Source organism: Thalassophryne amazonica, chromosome 14 (genome assembly GCF_902500255.1).
Source record: "Thalassophryne amazonica chromosome 14, fThaAma1.1, whole genome shotgun sequence".
Classification (NCBI taxonomy): Eukaryota; Metazoa; Chordata; class Actinopteri; order Batrachoidiformes; family Batrachoididae; genus Thalassophryne; species Thalassophryne amazonica.
This window is the reverse complement of record NC_047116.1, coordinates 19781233-19804278: the sequence shown is the minus strand read 5'-3', so window position 1 is coordinate 19804278 and position 23046 is coordinate 19781233. Positions and strand designations below refer to the sequence as shown.

At 40.0% G+C, this 23046-nt stretch overlaps 2 protein-coding genes across 2 annotated transcripts; one reads left to right on the top strand and one right to left on the bottom strand.

Annotated features, from left to right (window-relative positions):
• The first annotated feature begins 1191 nt into the window (after positions 1 to 1191).
• On the top strand, positions 1192 to 7882 carry ing1 (inhibitor of growth family, member 1). Its single transcript, XM_034185814.1, has 4 exons — positions 1192 to 1324; positions 4295 to 4460; positions 5652 to 5800; positions 6969 to 7882. Exons 2-4 carry the CDS (start codon positions 4322 to 4324, stop codon positions 7605 to 7607), a joined length of 927 nt encoding a protein of 308 aa, XP_034041705.1. The 5' UTR covers positions 1192 to 1324; positions 4295 to 4321; the 3' UTR covers positions 7608 to 7882.
• Positions 7883 to 9768: 1886 nt separating this feature from the next.
• ube2al (ubiquitin conjugating enzyme E2 A, like) lies at positions 9769 to 19885 on the bottom strand. The gene is made up of 6 exons (XM_034186277.1): positions 19712 to 19885; positions 16787 to 16867; positions 16672 to 16697; positions 13303 to 13392; positions 13145 to 13233; positions 9769 to 10371 (listed from the first exon to the last, which is right to left on the bottom strand). Exons 1-6 carry the CDS (start codon positions 19753 to 19755, stop codon positions 10243 to 10245), a joined length of 459 nt encoding a protein of 152 aa, XP_034042168.1. The 5' UTR covers positions 19756 to 19885; the 3' UTR covers positions 9769 to 10242.
• Between the last annotated feature and the right edge of the window lie 3161 nt (positions 19886 to 23046).

The following is a 23046-nucleotide window of genomic DNA, read 5'->3' as shown; positions in this document are numbered from 1 at the left end:
TTAAGGTCTGGTACTATGCACTGGATCAACTCTACAGAACCCCCCCCCCCAAGACAGATAATCCATCCATTTAACCTAAATGCATCCATGTGGGCGTCCCTTTGGCCCGTTCCAGTTGCTGGGGACAGCTGTGTGATGGATCACACAGAAAAATGTTGAAGCTGGTCTTTCTTCACAGTCATTCCAGTGGTACTGAAGAGGTCTAGTTCCAAAGACATCCCATCATCCCCTTATGTCCACTGGTTGGTGTCCAAGTCACTTAACTGTACAGTAAGACTGGATGCAAACAGACCCTAAAGACTTGGACCTTCGTTCTCTTGAAAGATGTCAACATCAAACACCTTTGGCCAGGGATCTCATCACTCCATAAAATCATCTCAGACATCTCAATCTCAAAGTCTGAGGACCTAGAGATACACACAGTCACTGCTGAGATAAATGAAGGTCTTCACAAGTTCAGCATTTTGACCACAGTCCTGGAAGTCCTGGAAGTCATTGAAAGTATGGCTTCCAGTATTGATCCAGGATAACTGCAAACCTGGATGCTACAACTTATTTAGTGTTTCTTAATACCAGGAGGTGGATGAAGGACATCAACTTGCACCCTGACCATGGATGATGCTGAAACCCAGAATGTCTGGATGTTAAACTACACTTTTGTAAAACAGAAAAAAAAATTGTATATGTATTAGCTTTAAATTATCCCACTTAATGTTACATTAGCTGTGGGATTCTTTTACCAACATAATGTGAAACATGAAACTATTAACTTGAACATATTCTTCACTTGTGCTATGGGTCATGTTGCCAGGTCAATTTATTAAAATCGACTTCTGTTGTTTACTGTGATCAGGTTTGGGATGGGGTGTTTTTTAGATTAATTTCCAACATGTTTATTATTTTGGTTTCATCAACTATAATTAATTTCAAATAAGTCTGTAAGTAATAAGACCGTATTTTATTTTTTAGTGGTTTGAGGTTTGTAAAGAATTGGGGATTTGATGTGCACAAATAATGCATTTACTTGTTTATCATTCATTTCTACAATAAAAAAAAATATAAGACCATTTTTTGGTAGCAGTATTGGGTGTGGTATAGGGCAATCTTAGTTTAAATACAGAAATTTCAAGAGCTTGACTCGTTAATTGAGCTTCATGCTTTGGACACTAGATTGCTTGTTTTTTCGTCTGATGCCTGGCAACAGAGCTAGTGGTCCACACGAGCCGTTCTGTCGCTAGCAAAAAAAAAAAAAAAAAAAAACCTACCATCAGCGGCATCATTTCCAGACGTTACTGAACGCAGAAAACAAATAGTATCTGCACAGGTATATATATAAATTTTGATTTTACATACTCATGTAGGATATAATCTAACCATGTGAGCTGTGACTAACTGCAAAACCCACGTAACTAGTTGGATGCTAACAAGCTAATGTTGCTAGCTGTGCTTTCCGTCGCTTTAAAAGGCCAAAGTGGTTTTTTTTTTTTAAAAAACCCTTTCTTTGTCCTTTTGAATAATTATAGCATCAGTTACTCGTTCTGTTGCTGAAAGCGTTTTACAGATGTTACCGTGTGACAATCTAATTTTTGACACGTGGAAATGTTTGCTTTTGACTTCTCTATGAAAGCTTTTAAAAAAAAAAATCCCATTGTGTAGAAATCTGTTAAATACAGTATAATTAGACGCACCACCCAGTCCCAATAATTAGATGATCTGATTTGATACGTACAAAATACGGGAGAGGAGGGGGGGAAGTCCTCATGCTAGGAGGTGGTACTATTTTGCTAAATTAAACGTTGCAGTGTATTATTGCCCCCTTCAAAATACGGGGACAGACCTGATCAGGAATCTATTGAGTCCTGACGCATCGGCTGAACCTAAATCCCCATGTGCATACCCTCTGAAAACGAGTACTGTTGAAAAAATGACAAAAATGCTACATATAATGCTTAAAATATTACTTTTTTGACTTTTGCAGATATTTTCAGCACAGGAGACAATTTAATATGATGGTTATGTGTGCCATATGCCACTACAGACTCATTTTCATTCTCAGAAAAAGTGACAGAATTGAATAAAGGGTTTAAATAGTGTAAAATAAGAGTATACCATTGCTATATTTCAGATGTTGGCCATTTGCATGCTTGTTGCAAGTAAAAATGGCTGCTAATAAGTCCTTTACAAGATCACAGGCCAAAAAAACACTTTGTGGCGTAGACTCCATAGAAAAGGCTGAGTTTCCAAGTGAGATGCTTCCAACAGGCAAGAATATCATACAGAACGTGCTGTATCTCTTGTGGCCAAAGCAAGCAACAGATCAGTAAAATGGTGCAAATTATTGGTTGAAATAAAAGGATTAATAAATGGAGTGGTTTTGACTGTGATGTTTGGTCTCCAAAGTAAAGGTCAGTGTCCACTGGATTCTATGTCATGTGACACATTACCCTGTAACATAAGTAAGCATGACAGATGGTGCAAACTATTCCTTTTTAGAACTCTATTAACCCAAACAATAATTTGCATTATTTTTCCTGAAATTGCAGCAACTTTAAATTCTGACCCCTGTACAAGCTGAAAGTGACCTTTGTCATCATTTTTGCTGTTTTTATCCCATAACTCCAGAACATGATTGGAGCATTTTTAAATTTTGACTTCTGTGTAATTCTTCATTGACCCCTACCTGACTACAGCTGCCATGCTGGGATGGCTCTATTACATTTTTGTGTAGGCCATAGTACACTGAGGCTGGATTCTAAGTGTTGTTTCGTCACCTTAAGTGATTCCGAAAACCTCCTTGGCCCATGGTACTGGCCAGGCACAGTGAGCAAGGGAAGCAGCAGCTCAGCTGCTTGCTGAACTGCTCCAGGAACACTGGTTGTTTTGCAGCCTGTACACCAACCACACCAGCCACATAAAGAAGCACATTTTGAATCTGTATGATGACTTTCTGACTCCAGTTCGGACACTCAAACAGCAGCAAAATGACAGTTTTTCCAAGAGAGCTGAGGCATTCAACTGTCGAACACTGGAGGTGTTTGACATCTTCTGACAGGACCCTGTAATCTGTAGGAAGTTGGAGCAGAAGTGTGTGAAGATCAGTGACATGGAGTGGGACTTTATCAAAGATCAGAAAGCTCAAAGAAAAATGTACTGTGAAGACTTTGTTGATTACAAGTGGATGAAAACAATGGAGCACAGGCAAAAAAGATATGCAAGCCATTGAGAAAATGAGAGAAGAAGCTGAAAGGGAACAAGACCTGAGTCAGCCAGTGGCAGTTGCCTCTTTTGAGGGCAGAGAACAGTCAGAGGAAGGTGACACAGATGTGACATTCTCATTCTGCGACCCAGTCAAAGAAGCGCAGGCTGTCTTCCACAGTCGTCCTTACTCAACCAGGAGATGAACTGCTTCCCAAATACCAGCACATCCTTGAGAGCATAAGGAAAGTGAGACCAGAGTTTTATGAGACTGTTGATAAACTGAGGAGCTGCTATCACATGTCTGAAACCCAGGCTGAAGCATCTGTCATCACTGTTGGTAACCGGATGTTTGGTTGAAACTGGAAGCCTCATGATGAGCCAGAAGTCATTGATCTGGACACTCTGCAGGAATCCAAGAGTATCAGGGAAGCTGGCAAGAGCATCAAAGTTCTGGCACTAGATGAGATTGTCAAGGAAATCATGAATTTTCATGAACGAGTTGTGGTAACTTACTCCTACTCTGATGATGGCTCAAAGAAGCAGGGCGCTGGGTCATTTTCTGTGCAGGGAATCAGATCGCAGTTTTACACACTGTGTGCGTGCGTGCATGCAAACAACCATAAATGCTTGTCACATTTAAAATGCTTTGTGGGTGTGACTTTTACTTCTGTCATTCATAAAACTGTATGATTAAATTATGACTTGGAACACAGAAAGAATACTAAAGTCATCATAGTTGTAGCCTCTTGAGTTTGCTCTCAAAGTGCACCAAATTGATGCTTTTAACTTTAAAATGTACGCAATTTTCTGTTGAGGGAATATGTGTCTTGATCTCCACCCCCAAAGTGTACACAGTCCACCCACGATAGTCTTTCATATCTTATGGGAATCACTGTGTAAAATAATGGTTTCTGGCTGCTGCCATTACAATTTTCTCTACACCACAAAGTATTATGAAGATTCTTGACACTTATTATTTGTGCAAAAACTGATTATAAGAGTTCAACTTGCACATAGTCGTAGCCTTGTGAATATATTCGTTCACTAAGTTCCCGTTTCCACGATTGAATCAAAATGTTTCTATTTTGGATGACAGGCACGGTTTGATAAAGGCGGTTCGGCGATGTTGAACCCGACCAATGGCGATCCAGGCCATGTTGTTGTCAATTATGTTGAGGAATATTTGGACCTGGTGGAATCGCTGCCCTTTGATTTGCAGAGGAGTGTGTCTCTCATGAAGGAAATCGATGCAAAGTATCAAGGTAATGAAACCACAGAGTACACGTGTCGATAAGGTGCCACTCTGTTTTTAATGTACTTATAGTTCAATCAACTGCATGTGTGATACATGCCATGAAACCCATATTAAACTGAAAACTGAAATTCTTTTGGTAATGCTTCAATGGAGCATTTGTAATAATTTCTTACAAAGAAATAATTCACAAATTTCATCTCATTCAACATTTCGTGGAAACAAAAAAAGTCATGTAGTTGGTCCTGATTGATGTGAAAAAGACAAATGATGTGTTTGAAATTGTGTCACTCAAGGGACATTTAACTGAGCTCAACAATGTGCTGTGGTCCTGTGTTCTTGTATTTTACAGATAAGGCTACAACATAATACAGCTTTATAAAGACCAAATATTTGCAGCTATTATAGCATATAAACAGGCATGCACATAACTGGTACTCATGGTGCTTGTGCGTGCTAAAAATAAATGATGTGCAGCAGAAAACACAAAGGAAGCACTTCATAGGAGGAAAACAATGACGGATTGTAGGAAGTGTTTCCCTCTGTCTGCTGTGCATCAGTGATTTTGAGCACCATGAGTACCAGTTATGTGCAACACTGCTTCTAAATATATTTTCTCATATGACTCCAATGTGTTCAACGCGCTTAGAAAGTGTACCAGGTGAGCACATAATCGTAACAGTACGCTGTTGCTGTGTGTCCAGACTGGTGTAGTTAGACATATTTGTTGTTCTCTCCTCTTGGCACCCCTCAAATAGCTGAAACAATGAATCTGACCTCCTGATTTGTCAAACTTTACCCACTTGGCGTACCGGGTGCACGCAGACACATGTATCCCACGGTGCGTGCTGAGTACCCGTCCCAGTCCTCACAAAACTACACTGTAGTCATATATAAGTTTAATCACATGTGCATGATTGTCAACGCTTCCAAATGCAACAAAACTACATCATAACAAGACCTTCTTGCTGTAGATAGAATGTCCCGACCACTCGAGGAAAGTGTTTAGCAAAGCTTCAGAAAGAATTCTCTGCACACGCCATAATGAAAATGCAACAACACTGGCAATAATTTTATTTATTGTAATTTATAATGCATGTACCATAATTATCAATGTGTTTTACGATTTGTAAAAATGTGCATTTTTTTTCACGTTTTTTAGTAACTTTTTTCCTCTCTCTCTTTTGGATATCTTGTTCAGATGTTCTGAAGGAGCTCGATGATGCTTATGAACGCTATCGGCAGGAATCTGACTCCCTTCAGCGTCGTAAGCTTCAGTTATCCATTCAGAGGGCCCTGATCCGCAGCCAGGAGCTTGGAGATGAGAAGATCCAGATCGCCAGTCAAATGGTACGTCATGATCAGCACTCGGGTTTCTCCTGCAAGTATCAATGTGTCTGTATCCTGCAGCTTCCCGGGCTGACATGTTTGTATTCAAACAAAAAGGGGAGGTTTCCATTGAGCCACTCAGGAGCAGCTGATCTCGCGTGTCAGGACAAACATCTCCTCAGAAGCTCAGTAGGCACCTCACCAAATGCTTACTAGTCCAATTAATACCAGATTAATTTCCCATCACCTGGAGGCTCCATGCTGATGAAGTTAAACTGGGGACTGAATTCCTGTTTCTGATTTGAAAGTCCCTCTGGGATTTGACTTTTTTTGGGGTGTGTGTGAGACTTCTGAAAATGTGAGATATTTTGCTGCTATTCTTTTTCATTTTTGTCATCAGCCCATCAGTGAGTTTTGATTGTATTGTGCTACAAATTATTTGATCACTACATGTCAGGATGATGATGAGCTGCTGTGGTGACACCTAACAGAGCAGCCAGAAGAAGAACCTGTTACGATATGTTCGTGACATGTTGGAAATTACAAAGTAAATTTCAGGGGAAAAAATTATTTGAATGTATGGATGGGTTGGATTTTTGTTTTTTGCTCTGAAACGCTCTTGAAAATTCAGTGCTCTGATTTATCTGACTTAATGTCATGAGAACTGCAGTCATGATATCAGCCATCATTCCTTCATTTTATGTATCTTTTGAACCCAGTCAAGGCTGACGGATGGGGGGCTGGAGCTGATCCCAGCAGTCATAGGTCGAGAGGCGGGGTACACCCTGGATACGCTGAAAGCCTATTGCAGAGCATCCTCCATCATGACGGCTGCAAAATCATTTGCCCCCACGCTCGTGAAGCGCATGGTGCTTTGGGCTGTGATGGTAGATGAGGCTTGTTGCTGGCCGTGAAACATGAATGAGGGGGCGGTGGGAGGTTTTGTATCATTTTATACACTAACTGGGAAAATATGCGGTGAAGCAAAAAAAATGCGGTAGACTTGATTTTTGCATTAATTTCCGCAGTCATGGAATCACGAAAATGTGGGTGGACTGACTTTCAGTAGATATCCATGAGTTCATAGTTTGAATCTCAAAAACGGATGTCAGCAAAATCTGCCCAGACAAGGCGAGATCAGTTTCTTTTCACAGGCAGGCATTTGAATGAACATTATTCTTTGTTTCAGGTGGAGCTGGTCGAAAACCGTACGCGACAAATAGATTGGCATTCCAAACTTCTGCATTCATCTCAGGAAGTACCCGAGAGTCACGTCACCACAGCGACCTCCCTCACAACCACCGCAGCCTCCATGTCATCGTCGTCATCATCGTCAGCCGCCGCGGCCCCTGGCAAAGCAGGTCACCACGACAAGAAACGCGAGGAGGTGACTCCAGGCGCCGGCGGAGGAGACAAGACTGGAGGGAAACGCTCCAGACGTCAGAAAAACGGAGAAAGCCGGGAAAGTTACAGTGGTCTGGATCACACCGAGGAAGTGGGAGCAGGAGCGACCAGAGAGAAGAGAGCCAAAACATCCTCAAAGAAGAAGAAGAGGTCCAAAGGAAAGTCTGAGCGGGAAGTGTCCCCTCCAGACCTGCCCATCGACCCGGATGAGCCTACGTACTGCCTATGTGAGCAGGTGTCCTACGGCGAGATGATCGGCTGCGATAACGACGAGTGTCCCATTGAGTGGTTTCACTTCTCCTGTGTTGGTCTCCATCATAAGCCCAAAGGAAAGTGGTTCTGCCCCAAGTGCAGGGGGGAGAACGAGAAGACCATGGACAAGGCCTTAGAGCGGGCCAAGAAAGAGAGAGCCTACAACAGGTAGCCTGCTCCGCCCACAACCACGAACACTGTAAGCAGCAACATCCATCTATCTGCCATTTACACGTAATACCCATAAGTCATTAGAGGAAACTATTTAGTTATTTTTATAGCATAGCTGGAAAACACGATTCTCCTCCCCAACAGGATTATTTGAAGAACACACACAGTCCACTGTGCATGTTTGGACCAGACTGTCCTGCACTTTAAACCAGTATCGTTGTCTTTCATCATGCATGCAGCATCAACATGACTCAAATAAAACAGACAAAATAAATTTGGCTGCAGTCCTGCAGCTCTGCTTCAGATGGGAATCCAGACTTCATGTGGTGGTATTTGAACTACAGCTATAAAACGTCAGATAACTAAAAATGTATGGGTTTTTTCCCCCCTTCAAATTCCACTCCAGGATAGAGTCGATAGTTTTGAAATCCTTTGAAACCATTTCAAAAGCAGGTGATTCCTGGTTTAAGTTTAATGGCACATCAAACCAGTGCACTCGTAAAATATTTTAAAGCAGTTACCTCTCACACTTACCTGGATTACCAATACAAGACTCCATTAAACCTCCAGGTAAGCATTAGTGGGTGATTCTTAGACTACGGGCACTTATGTCCTTTGATCATATTGTATGAAAAACAGAAAAAAGGGGAAATGTCACACTTTTATAGTTATCTTTACAATGAAAGTGTGTTAAGAAATTTGTTCTAGTAGTCTATGATGACTTTCACCTTTTTTCAGCATCATTATATGCAAATATTGCCGTTTTGTGCTTGTCCCACACCCAGACTTTTGATCTTCAATGATAAAAATGAATGGTAAAGAAATGTTTTTTCTAATGTTTTAAAATATCTCAATAAAATATCAGTAAAATAATCAAAACATAATTGGGGTATTCAGTGTCATACGACTGTTGTGATTTTTCTTAAACAGAATGTAGTTGTCCCACACTATTGCCGTAATTTCCACCACAACACTGTAATGTCCCCTTAAACACTTTGTATGAAAGATTGTTTGGGTAGTTGACATCAGAGCACATGTATATAGCGCCAAATCACAACAAACAGTTGCCCCAAGGTGCTTTATATTGTAAGGCAATGGTGTGGTGGAAATTACATTTACAAGGCCAATAGTGCCCGTAGTTAAAGAATCACCCTAGTATTTCAACACACACTGTTCGACCTTACGGTATCTCATGCAGTTATATGAACATGTAAAAGTTATTTATTCACATTCACTCCAGTCATTGGTTGGCTGGGCTCCATTTTATTAAAAATCATGGTGGCCTTATGGGCCTTTCACACTGCAAGTGTCGAGGGCATTGGAGAAGCTTTGGAGATTAAAAACGCCCTCGATGCTGCCGGTGTGAAAGGCCTATTGGAGTCAGACTCTAGTGGAAACAAGGTTGGTAAAAGTTCTCAAAGATGTAAAAGAGGAACGTGTCAAAACACCTGCCAAAATATTTTTTCTTATAGAAGTAACTAACTTTTAAGTAATTCTCAGACGAAGATGTTTTTTTGTTTTTTTTTTGAGCAAGTGGATTTCTACACAGGCAGTCATTTAACCTGTGTAAAAAGCTCTGATTTGAGTTTTTCATTCAGGTTTTACTTTCAAGGAGCAGAATTGAGAATAGTTGTGCTCACACTAACGGGTCATGTAATGCAAAGCAAGTTATCTCCCTTTTGCATTTTCACGTGTTTGAGGTTTAATGTCACCAAAGTCCCACAGTTCTATGATTGTTGTCAGACATTCTCTGGGTATAAACATTTAGGGCTGACATAGCTCGTTTCAGACCTCTATGACATATGTAACAAATACTTCCCACTGCTTTTCTTTAAACAATGTAAAAAACAGTTTACCACAGTTGCCATCCTTGAGATGGATTCAAACTTAACATTAATTGCACTTTAACTAAACCAGTTGGAGCCTGATTTTAACTGTTAAAATCTAAACCAGACTTAATTTTTGTGAGGTTTTTAAGTTCTAATGAATTGTGACTGGCGTTAAACCTCGCCCCCTTTAGTTTTTAAATATGCTTAAAGACTTTTTTTTTAATCTGGAATTGATGCTCACATAACTTACTGTCTGACTGACTATTAAATCAAAATCACACTTTTGCTGACTATTGTTTGGTGTGAGGTTGCACAACGTGATGGATTTACGTGACAACACGTGGGATACAACTTCCTTTATATACACGAGAACCAAACAGGAAGGTGAAAAGACTTGTGCTTGTAACAGTTCACAACAAAGGCTAAAAATAATAAAAAATAATCAAGTCTGTATCATAGTGATGAGGTGCTTTCCCCAATTTACATAAAAAAAAAAAAAAAAAAAAAAAATCAAATTACAACCCGACGAAAAAACAGCAGTGGCTCAGAGACACATCGCAACAAGAAGCAAAATTCTTCATTGACGATCCCGAGTCCATACAGAAGAAAATATCAAGGCAAGATTCAGCACATTTCCTCCAGCAGACTGAAAAAAGGATTATAAAGAAGGAGAAAAAAAAAATCCTTTGTGTAAGAAATCATAAAAAAGTTGAAGGTAAAGTGCATAAAATCTTAAATCAAAAAGGTGAGGTGTCCAAAAAAATGTGGTAAAGGTTGCAGCACACAGCAACTTTGGGGTTGTTCAGGTCAACTGTCTCTCCAGCTTTGTTCTACGATGGCAGAAACTCGTTTCTCGTACTCCCGCTTGTTCTCCTGGTAAAGCTGAGCTGCCTGGCTGTTGGCGGGACTGTTGGGGTTCGGTTCATCGAGCAGGGACTGTGGAGAAAAAACATTTTACAACACTCTTACCAAAGTACTGCCCACACACCACAAAACCAAAGATTAAAGGTTATCTAATAAAAAATGTCAAACAATCTTGTTCTTACTTCACCAGTTTTTATTATTTTTACTTTTAGCTATGTAAATGGGTTTTAATAGTTAATGAGACGTGACCTTCAGGTTTCTGTCAAAACTGTGAAGCAACACCCACCCTGAACCCTGCACACAGTACAGATTCACATCATCTGTTTAAACAAGCACATATTTATACCAAGCTGAGAAGTTACATTCAGATCATCAGGTGAAACCTGTAACTGCAACCTGCCCACATACAGTAGTGTTCAGAATAATAGTAGTGCTATGTGACTAAAAAGATTAATCCAGGTTTTGAGTATATTTCTTATTGTTACATGGGAAACAAGGTACCAGTAGATTCAGTAGATTCTCACAAATCCAACAAGACCAAGCATTCATGATATGCACACTCTTAAGGCTATGAAATTGGGCTATTAGTAAAAAAAGTAGAAAAGGGGGTGTTCACAATAATAGTAGTGCAGTGAGTTTGTCAATTTTGTGTAACAAACAGGTGTGAATCAGGTGTCCCTTATGTAAGGATGAAGCCAGCACCTGTTGAACATGCTTTTCTCTTTGAAAGCCTGAGGAAAATGGGACATTCAAGACATGGTTCAGAAGAACAATGCGTAGTTTGATGAAAAAGTTGATTGGAGAGGGGAAAACGTATACGCAGGTGCAAAAAAATATAGGCTGTTCATCTACAATGATCTCCAATGCTTTAAAATGGACAAAAAAAAAAAAAAACAGACACGTGAAAGAAAATGGAAAACAACCATCAAAATGGATAGAAGAATAAACAGAATGGCAAAGGCTCACCCATTGATCAGCTCCAGGATGATCAAAGACAGTCTGGAGTTACCTGTAAGTGCTGTGACAGAAGACGCCTGTGTGAAGCTAATTTATTTGCAAGAATCCCCCGCAAAGTCCCTCTGTTAAATAGAAGACGTGCAGAAAAGGTTACAATTTCCAAAGAACACACAAACTGGCCTAAAGAGAAATGGAGGAATATTTTGTGGACTGATGAGAGTAAAATTGTTCTTTTTGGGTCCAAGGGCCGCAGACAGTTTGTGAGACGACCCCCAAACTCTGAATTCAAGCCACAGTTCACAGTGAAGACAGTGAAGCATGGTGGTGCAAGCATCATGATATGGGCATGTTTCTCCTACTATGGTGTTGGGCCTATATATTGCATACCAGGTATCATGGATCAGTCTGGATATGTGAAAATACTTGAAGGTCATGTTGCTTTATGCTGAAGAGAACATGTCCTTGAAATGGGTGTTTCAACAAGACAATGACCCCAAGCACACTAGTAAACAAGCAAAATCTTGGTTCCAAACCAAAAAAAATTAATGCCTCGCAGATGTGAAGAAATCATGAAAAACTGTGGTTATACAACTAAATACTAATTTAGTGATTCACAGGATTGCTAAAAAAGCAGTTTGAACATAATAGTTTTGAGTTTGTAGCATCAACAGCAGATGCTACTATTATTGTGAACACCCCCTTCTCTACTTTTTTTTTTTTTTACTAATAGCCCAATTTCATAGCCTTAAGAGTGTGTATATCATGAATGCTTGGTCTTGTTGGATTTGTGAGAATCTACTGGTACCTTGTTTCCCATGTAACAATAAGAAATATAATCAAAACCTGGATTAATCTTTTTAGTCACATAGCACTACTATTATTCTGAACACTACTGTATTCAACACCTTTTGCCTGAAACTCATCAAGTGAAAAAAAAGGGGGGGGGGGGGGCTGCACAGCGTGTCAGTTTTCATTTCAGCAGCCATGTTAAGTTGCAGCATGCACACAGCCTACATGAGGAAAGAGCCACACATGCACATCTCACATAGACGCTGCTGTGCCCCTCTACAAATTCTAGCAGGCACCTACTTTTCACGTATGAAGCGAGCTACAAAAACATTTTGACGTCATGGCAGCAACATTAAATAATTAACACCTTTTACTTTAGTTTCTACATCTGGGGAAGAGGTCACATGACAAATCTTCCACCATTGCAAAAGTCACATGACTGCTATTCCGTTACAAGTCAATTTTCTGGTCATTACTACTAATTTTTTTTTTTTTTTTTAATGCTCCTCGGTACCCCTCCGGATTCACAGTAATCTTAAAAAAACAGAAGGAAAAGCTGCTGGATCAGATGATAAGTTCATATGCATTTGTTATTTTGTGTTTTGTATATTCTAAACTGTTCAACATGTCAGCCAATTTGTTCAGCTACAAGAGCCAGTAAAATATGTATAAACAAAAACAAGATGACTAACACTTAAAATCACTTCTTAAAAGAAGGTATTTCATGGAAGATGGAGTGTGAGGTAAAACCATGATCAAAGACAAATGATATACAAAGACTGAGCCAGCTGGAGCAGTGATGCACGTGGAACTTCAGCATCTCAGAAACACACACACGTGGTGTGAAACTGGCATGACAGTCCTGCACAGACTATTTTGTTTCCTAACCTTAGGACACCAAAATAAATATAGCAACAGCCAATACCACCATAAAAAAATGCAACAGGTCAGGTTTTGAAATATCTAATATGGCAATGTTGACTTTGTTTTTTAAAAAGAATGGTTTTGAATAACAAACTTTACAGAATTCCACAGTCAGAATTTAATCAGAAACTAAAGTACCCTGGTTCTAGTGCCCCCCCCCATTTGCTCTTCATACCTGGATGGATGTAAGAATAGAGGACACATCGTAAGTGGGACTCCAACGATTCTGCAGGATATCCAAACATATACTACCATCTGCATAAACTGTGGATCAAGAAGACAGCGTTACACACAATCCACTCATTTTAACACTAAATAAACCATGATGCTTACCATTTGGGTGAAACATCTTGGACACAAATCGTACTGTTGGGGGTTTGTTTGGGTATTCTTCTGTGAACTCTACAGTAAGTTTAAAGGTACCTGTGGCAGAAAAAATAAAGCGACATCAGCCACTACACTTGACGTGCGTGGTACTAGTTAAATGTACCTTTGCCAAAAGCATAAAGATACAAACTCACAATATTAACACTTGCACTTTATAGTTGACAACTCATTCAAATTATTTATTTATGATTCATACCTCATTTTATTTCCATACTGTATGTATAATGGCAGTATATATGTAATATATCGTAGTCTTCAACACGAAATGTAACCAAGAAAGGTTAAAGTCATGAAAATCATTTTTTCCATCAACATAGCTAACTGACTAATCAAGAAAATAACCGATCAATTATTTGATTATGAAAGTAATTCTTACTTTCAGCCCTATTAATGTGTAAATGGCTATCAAGGCTATGCACAGCTATGTGCAAATGAGGTGTGCGTGTGTAATGAACAACCCTTACACCACATTTCATCCATATTCAAATCAAATCAAAATTTTATTTATATAGCGCCAAATCACAACAAACAGTTGCCCCAAGGCTCTTTATATTGTAAGGCAAAGCCATACAATAATTATGGAAAAACCCCAACGGTCAAAATGACCCCATGTGAGCAAGCACTTGGCGACAGTGGGAAGGAAAAACTCCCTTTTAACAGGAAGAAACCTCCAGCAGAACCAGGCTCAGGGAGGGGCAGTCTTCTGCTGGGACTGGTTGGGGCTGAGGGAGAGAACAAGGAAAAAGACATGCTGTGGAGGGGAGCAGAGATCAATCACTAATGATTAAATGCAGAGTGGTGCATACAGAGCAAAAAGAGAAAAAGTGGGTGCATCATGGGAACCCCCCAGCAGTCTAAGTCTATAGCAGCATAACTAAGGGATGGTTCAGGGTCACCTGATCCAGCCCTAACTATAAGCTTTAGCAAAAAGGAAAGTTTTAAGGCTAATTTTAAAAGTAGAGGGTGTCTGTCTCCCTGATCTGAATTGGGAGCTGGTTCCACAGGAGAGGAGCCTGAAAGCTGAAGGCTCTGCCTCCCATTCTACTCTTACAAACCCTAGGAACTACAAGTAAGCCTGCAGTCTGAGAGCGAAGCGCTCTATTGGGGTGATATGGTACTATGAGGTCCCTAAGATAAGATGGGACCTGATTATTCAAAACCTTATAAGTAAGAAGAAGAATTTTAAATTCTGTTCTAGAATTAACAGGAAGCCAATGAAGAGAGGCCAATATGGGTGAGATATGCTCTCTCCTTCCAGTCCCTGTCAGTACTCTAGCTGCAGCATTTTGAATTAACTGAAGGCTTTTCAGGGAACTTTTAGGACAATCTGATAATAATGAATTACAATAGTCCAGCCTAGAGGAAATAAATGCATGAATTAGTTTTTCAGCATCACTCTGAGACAAGACCTTTCTAATTTTAGAGATATTGCGCAAATGCAAAAAAGCAGTCCTACATATTTGTTTAATATGCGCATTGAATGACATATCCTGATCAAAAATGACTCCAAGATTTCTCACAGTATTACTAGAGGTCAGGGTAATGCCATCGAGAGTAAGGATCTGGTTAGACACCATGTTTCTAAGATTTGTGGGGCCAAGTACAATAACTTCAGTTTTATCTGAGTTTAAAAGCAGGAAATTAGAGGTCATCCATGTCTTTATGTCTGTAAGACAATCCTGCAGTTTAGCTAATTGGTGTGTGTCCTCTGGCTTCATGGATAGATAAAGCTGGGTATCATCTGCGTAACAATGAAAATTTAAGCAATGCTGTCTAATAATACTGCCTAAGGGAAGCATGTATAAAGTGAATAAAATTGGTCCTAGCACAGAACCTTGTGGAACTCCATAATTAACCTTAGTCTGTGAAGAAGATTCCCCATTTACATGAACAAATTGTAATCTATTAGATAAATATGATTCAAACCACCGCAGCGCAGTGTCTTTAATACCTATGGCATGCTCTAATCTCTGTAATAAAATTTTATGGTCAACAGTATCAGAAGCAGCACTGAGGTCTAAGAGAACAAGCACAGAGATGAATCCACTGTCTGAGGCCATAAGAAGATCATTTGTAACCTTCACTAATGCTGTTTCTGTACTATGATGAATTCTGAAACCTGACTGAAACTCTTCAAATAGACCATTCCTCTGCAGATGATCAGTTAGCTGTTTTACAACTACCCTTTCAAGAATTTTTGAGAGAAAAGGAAGGTTAGAGATTGGCCTATAATTAGCTAAGATAGCTGGGTCAAGTGATGGCTTTTTAAGTAATGGTTTCATTACTGCCACCTTAAAAGCTTGTGGTACATAGCCAACTAATAAAGATAGACTGATCATATTTAAGATTGAAGCACTAATTAATGGTAGGGCTTCCTTGAGCAGCCTGGTAGGAATGGGGTCTAATAGACATGTTGATGGTTTGGAGGAAGTAACTAATGAAAATAACTCAGAACAATCGGAGAGAAAGAGTCTAACCAAATACCAGCGTCACTGAAAGCAGCCAAAGATAACGATATGTCTTTGGGATGGTTATGAGTAATTTTTTCTCTAATAGTTAAAATTTTATTAGCAAAGAAAGTCATGAAGTCATTACTAGTTAAAGTTAAAGGAATACTCGGCTCAATAGAGCTCTGACTCTGTCAGCCTGGCCACAGTGCTGAAAAGAAACCTGGGGTTGTTCTTATTTTCTTCAATTAGTGATGAGTAGTAAGATGTCCTAGCTTTACGGAGGGCTTTTTTATAGAGCAACAGACTCTTTTTCCAGGTTAAGTGAAGATCTTCTAAATTAGTGAGACGCCATTTCCTCTCCAACTTACGGGTTATCTGCTTTAAGCTGTGAGTTTGTGAGTTATACCACGGGGTCAGGCACGTCTGATTTAAGGCTCTCTTTTTCAGAGGAGCTACAGCATCCAAAGTTGTCCTCAATGAGGATGTAAAACTATTGACGAGATAATCTATCTCACTCGCATAGTTTAGGTAGCTACTCTGCCCTGTGTTGGTATATGGCATTGGAGAACATGAAGGAATCATATCCTTAAACCTAGTTACAGCGCTTTCTGAAAGACTTCTACTGTAATGAAACTTATTCCCCACTGCTGGGTAGTCCATCAGAGTAAATGTAAATGTTATTAAGAAATGATCAGACAGAAGGGGGTTTTCATAGTAGAGAAGCTTGAATCTTAAGCAACCCAGTCCAGTCGAAGATTCAAGCTTCTCTACTACCGTTCTGATACTGCAAAGGATGCATACGTAAACACAGAGGAAGCTGGCCACACCCACACATCAATAACAATGTAATATAATAAACACTTACCATCCTCAAAAGGCGTTCCTTCAGGGCTGTGAAGGAAGGAGGGAATTTTTAAATCAACAGTACTACTGTATAAAATATATCCCATGTACATTACCTGTATGGATCAATAACTCACCCAAATATGACAGCATTCCAGACCATAATGTTGTTTTCAGATGGGGCACCACTGACACCAGCTGGAGGATCTTCTTGTAACCTTCATGAAGAGAGGAAGGAGAAATCAAATATGACAAAGCCAACCTTTCCATCGATCCATCCACTACTGCTGGCTCATTCCATCTTGGTTTAATGGATCTGAGAGCCCTAGCAATATCTTTGTGACCATTCACAGACTAATTTATATCAAGCATCAGCTTCCTCATGTCTTCAAGAATTTATTTTGACTAGAATCCAACTGATAAGGATTTTATGGGGGCTGATGCGATACCAATATTAGAGTAAAAAAAAAAAAAATCTGATATGATACAGCTGCTGATATGTAAATAAAAAATGGCAATGACTCCTAACATTTCATATCAAACCCTTACTAGCTTAAATTATTAGCTCACATTAAAGCTGCCACTGCATCCCTCAGGGTCTTTGGGCTGCCATGTAGGCCACAAAATAAAAACTAAATAAAGGGGAGCACATACCAATACTGAAAAGATGCCAATAAAAAAACAAATACAAATGAGGCTAAATTAGTCGCACAAAACTCTGCTTTGATTGGGGGGTGGGGGCAGTATTTAATGTATAGTCACCAATGCTGCAATCCAAAGTCTTCCTCAAGGTGTCCAAAAAAAAAAAAAAAAAATGAAAGCTGCACAGACAGATTCATTGTGTTTAATTATTTATTTAATTATGTATTTACGCGTGGGTGGGACACGTCCCGTGTGGCTATGGACAACCTGCACAAACCAGATTTATGGTGTATTATTCTGAGGACAGAAGTGGATTTAAATTTAATGCTCGTCGTCAGCACGCACCCGCTGCGCACGCCGTGCTGGACAGACAATGACAACACTCTGGCTTCATTCTTTTATTTTTATCAGAGCACATCCAATTCAATTTATTTCATTTATATATCATTAAATCACAACAAAGTTGCCTCAAGGCACTTCAAACAAGTAAGGTCTAACCTTACCAACCCCATCCAAAGGATCAAGATGCTCGTGCATCATGTATTACCACATCAGAGTCGTGCCATCTAACGGAACTCAGTTTTATGCGTGCCCCGGCTGTGAAGGCACAGTGCGGCTGTGAAGGCACACTTTACATGTCGTGCCCGGCCACAAAGCAGATTTTCTCTTATTTATTTTTCTGAGGACTGTAGTCTAATGCTGCTGGCCGGCACAGGGACAGCGGACTTCACCTGTGTGAGGAATGTGGACGAGGAATTCCAGATTTATTGTTTTATTTTCATTGTCTGTGAAGAGGTCAATGAAACCTGAGAGACACAGCTCAGTGGACATCATTCTCTAAGTCCATGAGTGGCTGTTCACAGTTTTCTTAATTTTTTTAAAATTATTATTATTTATTTGTTATTTACAGTGCTTTTTCTGCCTAAAGTTGGGGGCATTTTCATAGCTTCTTTCACATAATAACTATGTAATAGTCCACATCCATCCTCAGCACTGTGTGTGCAAATGTGTGGTCATCTCAGCCACAGCAGTGGCGCTGAACATCCGTGAGGGCCGAGCAGCATTTGCACGCAATTCCATGTCCTTGCAAAGGATGCGTCAGTGCCGCTCAAATGGTATGTGTGCAGACTGCTCGAGATTTGTGGCCGTAATTTTCGCTGCCGCTCCGGACAGCATTCAGCGGACAGTCAGCCGCTATGTGCGCACGTGTCGGAAGGACCCATTTAGTGAGATTGTATATGAGAAAGTTATGGCCTTTCCAGCACGATTACGTCACCGCCTCCTCTCCACCAGTCGTGTGTCAGTGAGATACTATCCTACCCAGAGCTCTGCTTAGCTTCGAGATCTGATGAGATCAGACTCGCACACAGCAGACCGGCTGCCTTTCTCTCATTTTAATAGTAACAAAACATTTTTGTTTGTATTTTTTTTTTAATACCCCAAGGAAGAATTTTTCAGTCAAAATGTTGGTGGTGAGTTTACATTAAATCCAGTTGTTTGCATTGAAGCGGAGTCTTTTTTTTTTTTTTTACTACTACTTTGGTCTTGCTATTACATAAGCTAAACAAAACTGCCTTTTTGAGCTCTCTGGAGCATCAAAGTTCACCAAATTTCCATCAGTTTGCTCTTCCTCTATGCTCTCTTAAGATCAAGGCGTACAAGATGAGAGCATTTATTCCTTTTGGGTTACAGTCCACACAAGCTGTGTGGCACGCACATACATTTTTTTTGTAACCACAAAATTTTATTAAAGGTTTATTATTAAAAGAAAACAATCATATGACTGTCATGTACATTTTACTGTGTAATCAGGTGTTACCAACACGGGAAAAATGTACAGAACTGATACTTTTGGGGCGAGTAAATAATTGTCCATGATGCTTTTTAAACAAGACATCATTTAACAAAATTCAGAAAAATAATCTCCAGCATCTAGTGCACGTCTGAAATGGAAAAAATAAATAAAGGTTATTTAACTAAATTAACTTGGTGGGCAAGTTTATGTGTTTAGTCAATACTCTAAAGTGTATAAAGTATAATTCCCATCACATATCTCAAAGAAATAAAAGGTGAAAGTTCAGTCAAATCAGCTGTCCATATGTTAAAAATGTTCAATTAACAGTGGCATAAAACAGGACGAGGACTAAGGTTGGTTCCGTGGTATTTTTCATTTGGTTTGGTAGAACAGGTTCACAACCTGAAAAATCAAACAGCTTGTTAGCAGCAGATACTACCGCTTATCTTCTCGTTACGCTTACAACACATTTCACGATTAAACATTAAATATTAATTCACGTGCCCAAAAAGGTATTTGAATATCGAAGTGAAAAGTCATCTTTAATTCTCTTTCTCTTTAATAGCTACGCTAACAGTGTTAGCTTAGCTACTTTGACAAACCACGACTGGCATCATTAACTCACCGCTTAAAATCTCTCATAAGTCTCCTTCTGGCAGGGGTTGACATTTCTTAAACTGCGATACGCGTCGGAACAAAACAACCAAATGACTACAGTTATTAATAATAAATATTTCTACAACCGAAAGCCGACTCTTCTTCCGTCACCCTGATAATCCTCCAGCTCAGCTCTGTTTCGGACGATACCACTTCACGGAAAGAGGGGGGTGAGAATACGCGAGCAGCCTCACAAAATTATTGGTGAATCAAAATCCCAGCACGGGTTTAAGATAATATTTATATAGTACAAGTTATGCTTTTGCGAACGTTGTATATGTAACATACAAACCGTTGCTATTTTTGCAATTATTTTATTTAGTTTTTTTAGTTTGGGACGTCTACACTATTGAAGACTTGCCCGCGAGGGGCGTGGTCACAGTGACGTGGCTGCGCTGAGTCGACGGACGACAGGTGAGTCAGCCGAGTGCACGCAGCGGTGTCTGGACACGTGACGGCAGCGTGAAGGCGGTACAGGTCAACGCATACGTCATTCATTCTGCCGTGAGTTTGATTATCCTCCTTCCCTCCCCCACCAGCGGGTTAATAGAAGATATTGTAATTTTGCCAGAAGTAGAAATATAAGAGCTCCGGCATCAGGTGTGTGCAGAGGGGAGGAGCTATATGTATGTGTGTGTGTGTGTGTGTATATATATATATATCCATCCATCCATTTTCTTCCGCTTTATCCGGAGTCGGGTCGCGGGGGCAGCAGCTCAAGCAAAGCTGCCCAGACCTCCCGATCCACACACACCTCCCCCAGCTCCTCCGGGGGAACCCCAAGGCGTTCGCAAGCCAGCCGAGAGATGTAGTCCCTCCAGCGTTTCCTGGGTCTTCCCCGGGGCCTCCCAGTGGGACGTGCCCGGAACACCTCTCCAGCGAGGCGTCCAGGGGGCATCCGGAAAAGATGCCCGGGAGTCTTCTGAGGACAGCAACTTCAGTCACATGATCTGTGCACTGCAGTAATTCACTCTGCATACAGCAATGTTTATCAGTTTGTTTATGCAAGAACTTTCTTATAGTTTAACACACCTTTGGTCAGCGGCTTGAGGGGTTTGCAACCTCCAACCAGCTCTTCTTTCAGATAAAAACATGCCCATCCAAATCAGTGCATTTGTGCACAGCTAATTTTGCAATAACCACCTCATGCCTTGTCCTCATAAGCTTTGGCACATAGCCTGGAAAATATTATGAATGAATGAATCCATCCCATTACTTAAACAATAAATACTATTGCCTTACATTTAATCAAGCTACAAGGTCATATAAACTGATTAAGCAATAACTTTGATGCACCAGATCAATGCAAAAAGCAAGACTTTTGCTTTTTTTTCTTCCATCTGCTGGCAGGTTGGTGGATATAATGCTGGAAATTAGCAGCCCAGATGGTTGAACGTACATGTAGCTTGCCTGCCACCTGCTGGACATGCTTGTGTTTGTTGCAAAGAATCAACGAATGCATGATGGAAATTAGGAGCAGGTGTAGTTGCAGTAACATGCAGTGTAAAACTTGTTTCCTTCATTTACAAAGCCTAGGTGTGATGACTACCAAGGTCAACATTAAACATTAACATTACAGATGTCATGCAATATTTTATTAAAATCAAAAAACATGCAGGGAACTTTCCCACTTCTGATGACAAATTAATGCAACGTGTTACTATTTACAGCTGAATCAGTTTAATGTGTTTCTGTAACAAAACTGTAAATATGGACAATATCAAATACAAAATTTCTGCTCAACAGCAGGACTGCCTCAAGGAAGAAATATCAAAGAAGTGAGCACTTCAGTAAGTTTAAGGCAAACTGATTCAGTTTTAGGCAAAGAAGACTGCTTTAAGATCCATGGTAAAGCAGCATGGTGCTGAAGAGGGCGTGATCATATAGCTGCTCTGCTGTCACGCACTTCTGGTGTTCCACCTGGCTGCTGTCCTCTGGTGAGTTGCTGAAGGTTTGCCAGCCGCGGAAGACTCTATCCTGGTTTGGGCCATTTAAGGAAAAATCCCCACAGGTTTCACCTGCCGCTAGAAATGAAACAAATAACTTACTTTGTGACCAAACCATTCAACTGCATGTGCACAGCAGTAAGACATTTGACCCACTAAGTATCACGACCATTCATATTACGCTTTAATCATTGGGTTGATAAATTGCAAAATACTTTCCTTGTATAAATGCAGTTTATGGCCGTGACTGAAATGAGGTCATCAGTGCTGAACCAGCACTGTGACCTACCTTTGCAATAGAACGTAGCTGCATGTCATAAACGAAAAGAACGATAATGACAATCATAAACCTGTCTATTAAGGTCAGACGCTTTAAGGCCATCAGAGTTTCAAACACTGACCATAAAAAGTAAAAAAGTAGAACCAGTGCTTGACAAAGAAAAACCAACCAGTCATCATTTATAAAATGAAACATTTAATGACTTTACACAAAGAAGTACAAAGCTGTTCCGTAATAAGCACCACCTGCAATGTGAACTATTACTCTGAGAGAGAAAAAAAAAAAACTCCACCAGGACAAATCTTATACAACCCCTGGCAAAAATTATGGAATCACCGGCCTCGGAGGATGTTCATTCAGTTGTTTAATTTTGTAGGAAAAAAGCAGATCACAGACATGACACAAAACTAAAGTCATTTCAAATGGCAACTTTCTGGCTTTAAGAAACACTATAAGAAATCAGGAAAAAAAAAATTGTGGCAGTCAGTAACGGTTACTTTTTTAGACCAAGCAGAGGGAAAAAAAAAATATGGAATCACTCAATTCTGAGGAATAAATTATGGAATCACCCTGTAAATTTTCATCCTCAAAACTAACACCTGCATCAAATCAGATTTGGTCATTAGTCTGCATCTAAAAAGGAGTGATCACACCTTGGAGAGCTGTTGCACCAAGTGGACTGACATGAATCATGGCTCCAACACAAGAGATGTCAATTGAAACAAAGGAGAGGATTATCAAACTCTTAAAAGAGGGTAAATCATCACGCAATGTTGCAAAAGATGTTGGCTGTTCACAGTCAGCTGTGTCTAAACTCTGGACCAAATACAAACAACATGGGAAGGTTGTTAAAGGCAAACATACTGGTAGACCAAGGAAGACATCAAAGCGTCAAGACAGAAAACTTACAGCAATATGTCTCAAAAATCGAAAATGCACAACAAAACAAATGAAGAACGAATGGGAGGAAACTGGAGTCAACGTCTGTGACCGAACTGTAAGAAACCGCCTAAAGGAAATGGGATTTACATACAGAAAAGCTAAACGAAAGCCATCATTAACACCTAAACAGAAAAA

Excerpts from the sequence above, each read along its gene's own strand:
- ing1 (XM_034185814.1), top strand. The coding sequence starts at position 4,322 with ATGTTGAACCCGACCAATGGCGATCCAGGCCATGTTGTTGTCAATTAT. Across the intron at positions 4,461-5,651 it reads AATCGATGCAAAGTATCAAG|ATGTTCTGAAGGAGCTCGAT; the intron begins GTAATGAAACCA and ends TATCTTGTTCAG. Across the intron at positions 5,801-6,968 it reads TCCAGATCGCCAGTCAAATG|GTGGAGCTGGTCGAAAACCG; the intron begins GTACGTCATGAT and ends TCTTTGTTTCAG.
- ube2al (XM_034186277.1), bottom strand. The coding sequence starts at position 19,755 with ATGTCAACCCCTGCCAGAAGGAGACTTATGAGAGATTTTAAGCG. Across the intron at positions 16,868-19,711 it reads CTTATGAGAGATTTTAAGCG|GTTACAAGAAGATCCTCCAG; the intron begins GTGAGTTAATGA and ends CTCTTCATGAAG. Across the intron at positions 13,234-13,302 it reads CAAGATGTTTCACCCAAATG|TTTATGCAGATGGTAGTATA; the intron begins GTAAGCATCATG and ends CTTGATCCACAG.